We start from the raw sequence: 14,412 nt of genomic DNA on the forward strand, positions 1-14,412 counted from the left end.
GACAGTGTGCGGGAAAAGCAGGAGGACACTATCCAGGAGAAGTTCTCGTGTTGGCGACGCAGAAGGCTTGATCGCGAAGGAGGGAATGGCAAACTTACTTGACTGGTGCGACAATTGTGAGAAAGCAAGAAGACGGGGATGTGACGTGAAGATGCAGTTCCTTGCCTGATTGGGTCCACCCGCGGCGCACTGTTGGCGCGTCCGACCGGCACGGGAGACAGATAGATCACAATCTTGCAAGGGTGGAATGTGTACCGACAATAAATGCGACCCGGCAAGCTACCTGACTTGCTCCAATTACAATGCCGTGGGAAGAAGGTAAGGCAAGGCCTCCAAGGCGTCTCGGCGGATATGGGCAGGTCGATTGCAAGCAAGCTACACTATTGCAGTATCAGATGCGACGGGGACCGACTGCGGAAAGTTGTTGTCGCTGCAGCACGAGAAAAGAGAAGTCGACTTTAGCGACGCGGACCAAGATGCATGGAAATGTTGTTAGCCGAGTATGATGGCAGTACCCCGGCAGAAGCGACACGTTGGCCTGACTCTTCCGTGTCAGTCGTGCATGCATGAGAAGGCACGCATGTCGAGCCAGTGTGATTGATGGTGAGACAACACCTTTGATACTCTGTAAGGTAAGGTAGGCCTTCCGGAATGCCAGGAACGAAATGGACTCGGTATCCGTCTGGGCCCCGGTGTCCACCGGGTCTTTCTCTGTCGGCCGCAAAGGAAGAGGTGCCGATGTTGTGCCCCTCAGTCAGCGGCTGTAGCGTAGCGCGAGGATTTTGGTGACGAATCGCGATGCTACAAGTACTGTACACTAAGGTATCTCGCATGAAACCGGACTTTGGTCAGCGCCGGACTCTTTCGCTGTGAACACGGCATTGATGGGATGAGGTTCTGTCAGTGACGTGCGATTGGCTTGACTTGCTGGAGGATCAGCTCTGGCAGCAGCCTTTTCCACCCGCCATTCTGGAAGTAGGCGATTATGTAGGTGGGCATGCGATGCATGACTTTTACCAATTGCTAAACAATCCACTCTACCCTCAAAGATCGCTCATATGCAACAATGCTGGTCATAGTCATGTTCAAAATCAGCGATTGCTGGTGATCATGTTCATCAGGTCTTGCATTTGTCAACGGAACAGTGTTTTGAACGAGATTCAGATTCATTGCATGCTAACGTGACCGTCCCTGCCCACCAGCTGACTTTCGACCGCCCCGATCCAAGTGTCGTATTCTTGACCAGGGTGGGCCGAAATGGGTGAATCTCAGCTTCTGTTCGAGCAAAAAGGAAGCATTGCATTTTTATGTCCCTACGCCTTTTTGATGGACGAGTTATTGAGCCCTTGATAAATTCCACATGCAATGATGCTCAATTCCATCGTTCACGCTCGAGAAAATTGCATTGCCAGCGCCAACACCCAGAGATGATATCATGTGCGTCAAAACAATCTACCTCTTGCGGGCCTGGTTCTCCTTGAGCACCTTCTTGACGATCTTCTGCTCCTCGATGAGGAAAGCGCGGACGACGCGGTCCTTGACGCAGTTGGCGCAACGAGAGCCACCGTAGGCGCGCTGGACGGTCTTCTTGGGGCGGGAGATGGTGGCGTACTCGCGGGGACGGAGAGCAGGGATCTGTAATTCAGAAAGAAAGATTAGAGGCTGCTCTTGTGTTGCACAGGAAAAGACAATCAACGATGTCTAGAAAAGGGCTCTTTTCGGGCTGCGTGCAATCTCAACAGCTTCTTTCTCCGTCTTTTTTTTTTTCTCCGACCAGCCCTTTCACACGCTAGTAGCCCTGTCCTGAGGCCTTCTGTCGCGCAGCCTTCTTCCAGGATCGAGATGGCAGTTGCAAATGTACGAGGTGCAAGACTTACGCCAGAGAGCTTGATGCCGCAGTCACCGCACTTGGGGTTGGTGCCTCTCTTCTTGAGGTGAAGGTAACGGAGCTCGCCACCGGGGGTCTTGACAACACGGGTGATGTTGCTGCGGGTGTTGTAACTGTGGAAAGTAACAAGTCAGCGGTTTGTCCTGTCTTGATTTCTTCTGTTTCGGTCTCCAGGTGGATCTGATGGTGGGTGCAAAGAGCGGTGGGTTGTGAAGAGCGCAAGGAGCAGGAGGGTGCTCTTCGCTGCCTTGTCTCTTCGAAGTGCGAGTTGATGGTGAAATTGGGTATTGGCATTTTCGAAAACACCTGGAGAATAGGATCAAACGTACGGCTGGCGCCTGCGGTAGGTGAGTCTGTTGGAAGGCATATCGGCGGCGGTGTTGGTCGTGGAGTCGCTGGTACAAGGTCACAGTCGCAATTCTGCAATTCTTCACGTCTTCGTCTGGTCAAAATTGAAGCAGGAAGCCCCAGTGTGCGTCGTCTGCCAAGCTGCGCTAAGGAGACGCTTGGCGTTCAGTCGGACTGTCCTTCTGGATGATCTTCGGTAGAAAGCAGAAAGCAGAAAGCAGAAAGCAGAAAGCAGAAAGTAGAAGATGTAAAGATGCGGTGGTCTGTGCTGCCAGTATCAAGATGTGAAGCTCGACTCTGTACAAGGAAGCAGCGAAAGAGACACGCGCGACAGGTGAGAAGAAGGGGATTTATTGTCGTCGCAACCGCCTTTGTTTCTGTCGAATCCATCCATTCGACTTTGTTTCGCTTCTTGTCTGCCTTTTTTGGTCCAGAAGCGGACTTGAACAATAGTCAGTCGCGGTCAGGGAACGCAGACAGCGCCCTAGACCGTGATCTTGAGAGCGCCACACACCATACACCATACACCATACACCATACACCATCTCCATCTTTCCTCCCATCGTCGCCACTCATCGATCACATTACATTGACTACACGCCCACATAGCCAGTCGCCACCATGTCTGGCCTGCCCCCTCCCCCTCCTCCGGGATGGGATGCGCCCCCTCCGCCGCCGCCGCCAGGCGCTGCACCACCGGGCTCATCTCTGGCCCCGCCACCCCCAGGCTACAGACCACAGGCCGACCCTCACAAGGCAAAGTTTGCCGAGAAGAAGAAGCAATGGCTACGGACACAGCGACAGCGATTTGGCGAGAAGAGACGTGGTGGGTTTGTCGAGACGCAAAAGGCCGACATGCCGCCCGAGCATCTACGGAAGATCGTCAAGGACATTGGAGATGTGTCGCAGAAGAAATTCAGCAGCGACAAGAGGAGTTATCTGGGCGCGCTCAAGTTCATGCCTCATGCTGTCCTGAAGCTGCTTGAGAACATGCCCATGCCGTGGGAGAGTGCGCGTGAGGTCAAGGTGCTGTACCACGTCAACGGTTGTCTGACTCTGGTCAACGAGATCCCTCGAGTCATCGAGCCCGTCTTCCACGCTCAATGGGCGACAATGTGGGTGTGCATGCGACGAGAGAAGAGCGACAGAAGACACTTCAAGCGCATGCGTTTCCCTCCCTTCGACGACGAGGAGCCGCCCCTCTCCTGGTCGGAGAACATCGAGGATGTCGAGCCCTTGGAGCCTATTCAGATGGAACTCGACGAGGACGAAGACGCTGCTGTATATGAGTGGTTCTACGAGCACAGGCCGCTGCTCGACACGCCGCACGTGAACGGCCCGAGTTACAAGGAGTGGAATCTGTCCCTGCCGCAGATGGCTGCGTTATACCGCTTGAGCAACCAGTTGCTGAGCGACCTGGTGGACAAGAATTATTTCCATCTTTTCGATCTACCCAGCTTCTTCACCGCAAAAGCCTTGAACGTCGCCATCCCCGGAGGCCCGCGTTTTGAGCCTTTGTACAAGGATGTCGATCCCAACGACGAAGACTTTGGTGAATTCAACGCCATCGACCGCATCATTTTCCGATCTCCCATCAGGACAGAGTACCGTGTCGCCTTCCCTTTCCTTTACAATTCATTACCGAGAAGTGTCAAGATCTCTTGGTACTCATTTCCTCAGACCGTCTACACCAGAACAGAAGACCCGAGTCTCCCCGCCTTCTATTTCGACCCCATCATCAATCCCATCTCATCGCGCCAAGTCGCGCCGAAGAACCTGACTATCAGCCACGAGGACGAGATATTTGGAGTGGGCAACAACGAGGACGACGCGTTCACCCTTCCCGATGAGGTCGAGCCCTTCCTGGCTGATGAGGAGCTCTACAATGACGAGACCGCCTCCGCCATTGCCCTCTGGTGGGCCCCGTTCCCCTTTGACAGGCGCTCCGGCAAGATGGTGCGCGCCCAAGACGTACCACTGGTCAAGCAGTGGTACCTCGAGCACGTACCTGGAGGTCAACCCGTCAAGGTCAGGGTCTCTTACCAAAAGTTGCTCAAGACCTATGTGCTCAACGAGTTGCACAACCAGGGTGCCAAAGCTCAGAACAAGCAGAACCTGATGCGCACCCTCAAGCAGACCAAGTTTTTCCAACAGACCACCATCGACTGGGTCGAGGCCGGTCTGCAGGTCTGTCGACAGGGTTTCAATATGCTGAATCTTTTGATCCACCGCAAGAACCTGACCTATCTCCATCTGGATTACAACTTCAACTTGAAGCCCATCAAGACCCTGACGACCAAGGAGCGCAAGAAGTCACGATTCGGAAACGCTTTCCATCTTATGCGTGAAATTCTCCGTTTGACCAAGCTCATCGTCGACGCTCAGGTCCAATATCGCCTTGGCAACATCGATGCCTTCCAACTTGCTGATGGTATCCTCTATGCTTTCAACCACGTTGGACAGCTCACTGGAATGTACCGATACAAATACAAATTGATGCACCAGATCCGTACCTGCAAGGATCTGAAGCATTTGATCTATTACCGATTCAATTCGGGCCCTGTCGGTAAGGGTCCGGGCTGCGGTTTCTGGGCGCCCGCTTGGAGAGTCTGGCTTTTCTTCATGAGAGGTATCATCCCACTGCTGGAACGCTGGCTTGGTAACCTCCTGTCGCGACAGTTCGAAGGTCGTCACAGCAAGGGCGTTGCAAAGACCGTCACCAAACAAAGAGTAGAATCGCATTTCGATCTCGAGCTGCGTGCCTCCGTCATGGCCGACCTGATGGACATGATGCCCGAGGGTGTCAAGCAGAACAAGGTCAATCTTGTACTGTCCCATTTGTCCGAGGCCTGGAGATGTTGGAAGAGTAACATCCCATGGAAGGTCCCTGGTCTTCCTGCCCCCATCGAGAACATCATCTTGCGATACGTCAAGAGCAAAGCCGACTGGTGGGTGTCTGTCGCCCACTACAACCGTGAGCGTATAAGAAGAGGCGCCACTGTCGACAAGACTGTCGCAAAGAAGAACTTGGGACGTCTCACACGTCTGTGGCTCAAGGCCGAACAGGAGCGTCAGCACAACTACATGAAGGACGGCCCGTATGTCTCCTCTGAGGAGGCTGTCGCCATCTACACAACTACTGTGCATTGGCTCGAGTCGAGGAAGTTTCAGCCGATCCCATTTCCCAGTGTTTCTTACAAGCACGATACCAAGATCCTGATCCTGGCTCTCGAGCGTCTAAGAGAAGCCTATTCTGTCAAGGGTCGTCTGAACCAGAGCCAACGTGAGGAACTGGCACTGATCGAGCAGGCCTATGACTCTCCCGGCACAACCTTGGCACGTATCAAGCGCTTCCTACTCACTCAACGTGCCTTCAAGGAGGTCGGCATCGACATGAACGACAACTATAGCACGATCAACCCCGTGTATGACATCGAGCCCATCGAGAAGATCACCGATGCCTACCTCGATCAATATCTTTGGTACCAGGCGGATCAAAGACACTTGTTCCCATCGTGGATCAAACCATCCGATTCCGAAGTGCCTCCTCTTCTCACATACAAGTGGGCGCAGGGTATCAACAACCTCGACAAAGTCTGGGAGACCGCCGACGGAGAATGCAATGTCATGATTGAAACTCAACTTTCAAAGGTGTATGAAAAGATCGATCTGACGCTCCTCAACCGCCTCCTTCGACTTATCATGGACCACAACTTGGCGGATTACATTTCGTCTAAGAACAACGTACAGCTCAATTACAAGGACATGAACCACACGAACAGCTATGGAATGATCCGTGGTCTGCAATTCTCAGCATTTGTCTTCCAATACTACGGCTTGGTTATTGACTTGCTACTTCTTGGTCTGCAACGCGCAAGTGAACTTGCCGGCCCTCCAAACAGCCCCAATGACTTCCTGCAATTCAAGGACCGTGCCACCGAGACCAGACATCCCATTCGTCTTTACACTCGTTATATCGATAAGATCTGGGTCTTCTTCAGATTCAGTGCAGATGAGTCGCGCGACCTTATCCAGCGCTTCCTCACCGAACAACCTGACCCCAACTTCGAGAACGTGATCGGATACAAGAACAAGAAGTGCTGGCCGAGGGATTCGCGCATGCGACTTATGCGCCACGACGTGAACCTTGGCCGAGCTGTGTTCTGGGACATGAAGAACCGTCTGCCTAGATCCGTCACCACCATCGAGTGGGACGACACTTTTGCAAGTGTCTACAGCAGAGACAACCCTAACCTGCTCTTCTCCATGTCTGGTTTCGAAGTCCGCATCTTGCCTAAGATCCGCAACCTGAATGAGGAGTTCCCCACCAAGGACAGTGTCTGGTCACTTGTGGAGAACTCGACCAAGGAGAGGACTGCACATGCTTTCTTGCAGGTCACCGAAGACGACATTGCCAAGTTCAACAACCGCATTCGCCAGATCCTCATGTCATCTGGTAGTACTACTTTCACAAAGATTGCCAACAAGTGGAACACGGCTCTCATTGCATTGTTCACCTACTATCGTGAAGCTGCTGTGAGCACTGTCAACCTGCTCGATACCATCGTCAAGTGTGAGACCAAGATTCAGACCAGAGTCAAGATTGGCCTCAACTCCAAGATGCCTAGTCGTTTCCCACCTGCTGTGTTCTACACGCCGAAAGAGCTTGGTGGTCTTGGTATGATCTCTGGTTCTCACATTCTCATCCCCACCAGTGACAAGAGATGGTCCAAGCAGACTGATACCGGTGTCACGCATTACCGAGCTGGTATGTCTCACGATGAGGAGACGTTAATCCCCAACATCTTCCGTTATATTATTCCTTGGGAAGCCGAGTTCATTGACTCTCAACGCGTCTGGACCGAATACTCACAGAAACGCCTCGAGGCCAACCAACAGAACCGTCGCTTGACGCTCGAGGATCTTGAGGACAGTTGGGACCGCGGTCTGCCCCGTATCAACACCTTGTTCCAAAAGGACCGCAGCACGCTCAGTTTCGACAAGGGCTTCCGTACGAGAACAGAGTTCAAGATCTACCAGCACATGAAGAGCAACCCGTTCTGGTGGACTAGCCAGCGCCACGACGGCAAACTGTGGAATCTCAATGCCTACAGAACCGATGTCATCCAGGCACTTGGTGGTGTCGAAACAATTCTTGAACATACACTCTTCAAGGCCACTGCTTTCCCATCTTGGGAAGGACTCTTCTGGGAGAAGGCCTGTCTTGCGAAAGGAACGCAATTACTGCGTCACGACGGCACAAAGATCGCGGTCGAAGATGTGAAGGAGGGTGACCTGCTGCTTGGTCCCGATGGCGGACCTCGCCGCGCCTTCAACATCGTCAGCGGCAAAGATCGCCTTTACCGCATCAAGACGGGCGCTGGCGTGGAGGATCTCGTTGTAACAGCCAACCATATCCTTGTCTTCCACCGAGGCATTGCAGGATCACCCGAGACCGTCGAGATTACTGCTGCTGAATACGCAGCTGTGAGCGAGAAGGAACGAGGCGAGTACCGGCTCTTCATGTCGCCCAACGACGGTGCCTTCGATGCTCAATCCCATAGTTTTGCTGTCCAGGAGATTGCTCTCGAAGCTGAGCCCACTGGATGGGCTGGTTTCCGCGTCGATGAAGATCAATTGTATCTCCGTCATGACCGCGTTGTTCTGCACAACTCTGGTTTCGAAGAATCGATGAAGTTCAAAAAGCTCACCAACGCTCAGAGATCTGGTCTCAACCAGATCCCTAACCGTCGTTTCACCCTCTGGTGGTCACCAACCATTAACAGAGCGAACGTGTACGTTGGTTTCCAAGTCCAACTTGATCTGACTGGTATTTTCCTCCACGGTAAGATTCCCACGCTCAAGATCTCGCTCATTCAGATCTTCCGTGCCCATTTGTGGCAGAAGATTCACGAGAGTGTTGTGATGGATCTGTGCCAAGTCTTTGATCAAGAGCTTGAGGCGCTTGGTATCGAGACAGTGCAAAAGGAGACTATCCATCCGAGAAAATCGTACAAGATGAACTCGTCTTGTGCCGATATTCTCCTCTTTGCCAGTCACAAGTGGAGTGTGAGCACACCCTCGCTTCTGTACGACACCAAGGACAACATGGGCCAGACTACGACAAACAAGTTCTGGGTCGATGTCCAGCTTCGATATGGTGACTACGATTCTCACGACATCGAGCGCTACGTTCGTGCCAAATACCTTGACTACACCTCTGACAGCATGAGTATCTACCCGTCCGCTACTGGTCTCATGATTGGTATTGATCTGGCCTACAACCTTTACTCTGCATACGGACAGTACTTCCCTGGTCTGAAGCAGCTCGTGCAGCAAGCTATGGCCAAGATCATGAAGGCAAACCCTGCACTTTACGTTCTCCGTGAGCGCATTAGAAAGGGTCTCCAGCTCTACGCTTCTGAAAGCAACCAAGAGTTCTTGAACTCGCAGAACTACTCGGAGCTGTTCAGCAACCAGATCCAACTCTTCATTGACGACACTAACGTGTACCGTGTGACGATTCACAAGACCTTTGAGGGTAACTTGACAACCAAGCCCATCAACGGTGCCATTTTCATCTTCAACCCCAGAACAGGCCAGCTTTTCCTGAAGATCATCCACACAAGTGTATGGGCCGGTCAGAAGCGTCTCGGTCAATTGGCGAAGTGGAAGACTGCCGAGGAAGTTGCTGCTCTCATCCGTTCGCTGCCTGTAGAGGAACAGCCCAAGCAACTGATTGTCACCAGAAAGGGTCTTCTGGACCCTCTCGAAGTGCATCTGCTTGACTTCCCCAACATTTCCATTCGTGCTTCCGAGTTGCAACTTCCCTTCCAAGCTGCAATGAAGGTCGAGAAGCTTGGTGACATGATTCTTCGTGCTACCGAGCCGCAGATGGTTTTGTTTAACCTGTACGACGAATGGCTAAAGTCTATCTCGTCATACACTGCTTTCTCGCGTCTGATATTGATATTGCGTGCTCTACACGTGAACCAAGACAAGACGAAGCTGTTGCTACGTCCCGACAAGACCGTCATCACTCAGGAGCACCACATCTGGCCAACGCTATCAGATGATGATTGGATCAAGGTTGAAACGCAATTACGTGATCTGATCCTTAATGATTATGGAAAGAAGAACAACGTCAACGTATCGTCTCTGACGCAGTCGGAAGTACGGGACATCATCTTGGGTATGGAGATCTCTGCACCGTCGATGCAAAGACAACAAGCCGCCGAGATTGAGAAGCAACAGCAAGAGCAAGCTCAGCTTACTGCTGTCACAACGAAGACCCAAAACGCCCTCGGTGAGGACATTGTTGTCACAACCACTTCTCAATTTGAGCAGCAGACATTCGCCTCGAAGACAGAATGGCGAACCCGGGCAATCGCAACATCAAACCTGCGGACTCGTTCAAACAACATCTACATCTCGAGCGAGGACATCCGCGACGACGAGGCCCACTACACGTACATCATGCCCAAGAACATCCTCAAGCGCTTCATCACCATCGCCGACCTCCGCGTGCAAGTCGCCGGCTACATCTACGGCTCCTCGCCAGCAGACGCCAAGCAAGTCAAAGAGATCAAATGTATCGTCATGGTCCCCCAAGTTGGCAACACGCGAGACATCCAACTACCGCGCAACCTGCCCGAGAACGACATCCTCAACGGCCTCGAGCCCCTAGGCATAATCCACACCTCAGCAGGCAACGAAACAAACTACATGACACCACAAGACGTGACCCAGCACGCGCGCCTCATGGACGCACACAAGTCATGGGACAATAAAACGGTGACCATGACAGTATCCTTCACGCCAGGCTCCGTCTCTCTCTCCGCCTGGTCCCTGACCCCCGACGGCTACAAATGGGGCGTCGAGAACAAAGACCTGTCATCGGACAACCCGGCCGGCTTCTCGTCGCTTCTCGGTGATAAATGCCAACTCCTGCTCTCCGACAAGATCCGCGGCTTCTTCCTAGTGCCAGACGACGAGCGCTGGAACTGGAGTTTCATGGGCTCGGGCTTTGGAGATAGAGAAAAGGGTCGCGTGTACGTCGACGTCGGCGTTCCCAAGCGGTTCTACGATGATGTGCATCGCCCCGTGCATTTCCAGAACTTTGCAGAGCTCGAGGATGTCTGGGTTGACCGGTCTGATAACTTGGAGTAGAAGATCGAACTTGAGGTGAATGGAAGGGGGAATAAAAGGGAAACAGACAGGGAAATGAAAAAGGAATATCGTGAGATGGGAAAAACTGGGAGGTTCAAGGCCTCTTCACCCCGAGTTTACGAGAGAAAATCAAACACGAGAATTGGGGTTCGAGAATAGGTCGCAGGCGTATTACTGTAATGTGTTCTTCTTCTTTCGAAATCAGACAGTGGGAGGATTGAAAATTTGTACATGTAGTTCTTTTTACGTTTCGTATCAGAAGAAGAACCCCACACGGACGTACATCTGTGTGATGAAATTGAAGATGGGCTTTTCTGTATGATTTTCTTCCGCGTTGAATATGGCTCAAGTGCTAGATTGAGTGAGCGATCTGACAAAAGTAAGTTGTCATCCTTGTATGTCGAATCGTTGAACATACATGTAAATCCAGCTCTAGTCGTCCCACATCGACCACCACTCCCCCTCTAGCCCCTACTATCTGACCATTTCCCATCACCCAATGTCAGATCATACAGCCAACCCCAAAACCTCGCGCCTCCGCCAGCGATAGAACCGATCGAGAAAATGCCTGCGCTGCGCCTGCGTCCACGAGCCCTCGACGAGCAGCGCAAACTCCTGGACGCCGTCTTGGCCATGATACCCGGCCCAGGCGGCCATGGAGCAGAACTGGCGTTTGCGGACTTGTTCGGGGGGTTGCCATTGCCATTTCACTGCACTGCTGTCATTTCCTCCCGGTGAGGGTTGGTCTTGTGCCGCGGGGACTGGGAGGGGGCCTAAGGGGTCGCGACGAGGAAGATGGGGCTCAAGAAGCTGGGAGGAGGACTTCTCGAAGACGCTCTTGTTGCTCAGATCGATGTCGTTGCCTGTGCGTTCGGCGCGCTTGGACAGCTTGGTCTCCATCTTCGAGGAGCCGATGACTTCGCTGTTTTCGTGCGTGTATTCTACTCCTGCGCCGGCTAGGATGGCTTGCACGGCGTCAATGTTGCGGTCTGGTGTTGTCGTCGTTTTTTTCTTTTTCTTTTGGAGGGTCTCTTTGGTTTTGCTTGGCGTGCTCAGGTCTCCTTCGGCGATTACGGCGGCTAGTTGCGACATTACTGCGTCTTCTCCTGCGTGGACGCTGTTTTCGTCGCGGAGAGACGAGGCGAGGCCGTTTGGGTAGTCGTCATCGTCGTCGTCGTCGTTGGCATAGTCCTGCGTGCTATCTAGTCCCACGACAGAGACGCCGGCTTTGGATTCTGCTATGTTGGTTTTGTTGACAATGTCTCTCAGTACGACATTGTCGCCTTGGTAGGAAAAGAGATTTACAAGGCCGAAGATCTCGCCCTTTTTCTCCTTTTGGTCCTGGACGCCTTTGAAGTAGCGTCTCTCCAGTGATGCCGTGTATGCGATGTTCGCCTGTTGTTGCTTGTAGATCTGCCTCGCGTATACAATCTCTTCTACTGTGCCTGCAGACACGAGGCGAAAGACCTCGACATCGCGGGTTTGTCCTATACGGTAGGCGCGGTCTTGTGCTTGTAGATCCCACGAAGGGTTCCAGTTGGGGTCGAATATGACAACCTTGTTTGCTGAGGTAATGTTGAGACCTACACCTCCTGCCTTGGTGGAGATGAGGAAAACAAATTGAGTAGATTCGGTATTGAATTCTTCGACAACTTTTGACCGATCTTCATACTTCATGCTGCCGTCTAGATACGAGACATTATACGATGTCGCCGACTTGAAAAGTATTGCAAGCATCTTGAGCAGGCGCACGCTATGGCTGAATACAAGTACTTTATCGCCGTTCTGATGCCAGAAACGCAACAATTTCTTCAAGACACGCCACTTGCCGCAGAAGCTTTGGTTGGCATAGTTGACGATGCTGTCTCTTGTACGGTACAAATCTTGCCACTTATCGGGCAAGGCTATCTGCAGAATCTCCGCTGCCTGTTCTTGCTTGTCTTTCGGGTCTGAGCTGCTGGGTATGAGCATCGCGAGATGGTTGGATAGACGTTGGAGGACCATGATTGTCGGGAAAACGTTAGCCTGCCATGGCCCATGACCAGGTATGGACTTGTAACAACACCATCCACGCTTCTTCCCAGAATCGCAGTCACACAAGTCTGCAGATCTGCGAATATAGTCAACAAGCTCGCTATCAACCAGATTCTCGTAAGCCTCAGCCTGCTCGTCTGTAAGAGGGCAGAAGACTACCCGGTCTGACTTCCTAGGAAGCTGGTCCGCAATGAGCGTCTTTAATCTACGCAGAAAGAAGTTTGGCAGAAGATTTTTGACTAGTTTCTCCGCCGTCTTACGCGCCTTTGCCAGCTGGGCGACGGTGGCATCGTGGGACTGGCCGAGCTTGAGTGGATCACTGATACTCGCTTTCCATGCCGATAGAGGTCCAAATTTACCAGGATTGGTCCAATTCAGTAACGTCCATAGTTCATCGTATTTGTTTTGCACCACAGTACCACTAAGTCCAATCCTGCACAAAGCATTGACTTCGTTCATCGCCTTTGTTACCTCAGAATTGCGCTCTTTGACTTGATGACATTCATCGGCAATCACACAATCCCATTCTACGAGATTGATGTCTCCTTTGTTCATACGGTAGGTCGTGTAAGTGGTGATCATGATCTCCAGTCTGCCGGACTTGGCAGCATTCAGAGAGGCCTCTCTCACAGCTGCAGGTCCATGATACTTGTCAACATGCCACCATCCCCAGCGGCGGAGTTCCTGCTGCCAGTTGTCCATTAAGCCTCCAGGACAGACGATCAGTACTTTTGGATACCATTGCTGAGCGCGTCGCATCTTGCGCATCCTCTTTTTGTCTCTAGAATCGCCAGTTTTGCCAAACGCGGCTGTCAGAAATGCAATGACTTGTATGGTCTTGCCGAGACCCATGTCATCGCCCAAAAGCCCGCCTTTCTGCCAGACAAACATTTCGTGCAAGAACTCGGCACCTTTGACTTGGTAGTCACGAAGCCATTGAGCAATCGGTGCCGGTATGATTCCGGCAGAGTATGATAACTCGACATCCTGATATTGTTTCGGTGGTTGTATACCAGTGAACACAGGCTTCTCAGGAAGACTCTCAAGATGCTCATTGTCAGAGAAGTCTACCTCCTCATAGTCCGGTGGCAAACTTAGACCTGCTTCACCTAATTTCTCACGCCGAAGTTCCCATGCACTACGTCTTTCTTTGAGGAATTGTGGCAATGCCGTTTCGGGTGCTTCATCATCCGAGTCGGTGCCGTAGGTGTCTCCCTTGACGAGCTTCGCAGGTCTACGGTCCTCAGGTTTGTTCAGCGTCTTTGGCTTTCGGCCTACGATTGACGATTCATTTGCAGCAGCTCTAGCTTTTCGCGTACGAGCAGCTGCTTTCTTACGTTGGTCGGTCCGACGGTGTTTGAACTTTTGGTAGACATCTTTTCCACCCTCATCGTCTTCTGAGAAGCCAACTCGATCTCCCTCAGGTGTATGGTCGCGTCGACGACGTTTCGCCGGAGGCCCTACTTCTTTATCTGAGCTTTGAGTCTCAGGTTGGTCGTCTAGCACTTCTGGTAGATCTACTTCTTTTGCGGAAGTCCTGACTATATCGAGATCACTTTCTTCATCACTATCTGTGCCATCCATCGGTGGAACGCTGGTTGTTGGTGGGGATTTGCCATCACCTCTGGGTTCTATATGAGCCATGGTCGCAGTTCATCATAGTATTTATTTAGATAAACCCGTGATTCAACCCGAGCTTTACTCTCCTTGTCTCGAGTCTGTGTCAAGAGAATCAATGATAAATAAGTATCCAAGTGTTGTTCCATAATCGCATAGTTGAGGTACTACAGGCATCGATTTGACATGGCAGGACGACGCGACTTGTGGTATGCGACGACAGTCGCAACCGAAGACTGCGGAGATAAGATAAGATAAGATCGATCATCATCTGCGTCAAGATTTCGTAATTGCAGAAAACAGTGAGTTCCAATTACAACTACACCCTACACGTCTACGCGACCACGCAGAACTAC

At 52.0% G+C, this 14,412-nt stretch overlaps 3 protein-coding genes across 3 annotated transcripts; 1 reads left to right on the plus strand and 2 right to left on the minus strand.

Moving 5' to 3' along the window:
* Positions 1–1,452: 1,452 nt before the first annotated feature.
* Positions 1,453–2,255, minus strand: AAFC00_006173 (60S ribosomal protein eL34; the record flags this gene model as incomplete). The annotated part of the gene is made up of 3 exons (XM_069346084.1): positions 1,453–1,635; positions 1,878–2,001; positions 2,218–2,255. The coding sequence occupies 3 exons, from the start codon at positions 2,253–2,255 to the stop codon at positions 1,453–1,455; spliced, it is 345 nt and encodes a 114-aa protein (XP_069197294.1).
* A 602-nt stretch (positions 2,256–2,857) lies between these two features.
* Positions 2,858–10,405, plus strand: AAFC00_006174 (uncharacterized protein; the record flags this gene model as incomplete). The annotated part of the gene is made up of 1 exon (XM_069346085.1): positions 2,858–10,405. One exon carries the CDS (start codon positions 2,858–2,860, stop codon positions 10,403–10,405), a length of 7,548 nt encoding a protein of 2,515 aa, XP_069197295.1.
* A 507-nt stretch (positions 10,406–10,912) lies between these two features.
* AAFC00_006175 (uncharacterized protein) lies at positions 10,913–14,023 on the minus strand (the record flags this gene model as incomplete). The annotated part of the gene is made up of 1 exon (XM_069346086.1): positions 10,913–14,023. One exon carries the CDS (start codon positions 14,021–14,023, stop codon positions 10,913–10,915), a length of 3,111 nt encoding a protein of 1,036 aa, XP_069197296.1.
* Positions 14,024–14,412: the final 389 nt, after the last annotated feature.

Source organism: Neodothiora populina (assembly GCF_041146345.1).
Source record: "Neodothiora populina strain CPC 39397 chromosome Unknown canker_contig_7, whole genome shotgun sequence".
Taxonomy (NCBI): domain Eukaryota; kingdom Fungi; phylum Ascomycota; class Dothideomycetes; order Dothideales; family Dothioraceae; genus Neodothiora; species Neodothiora populina.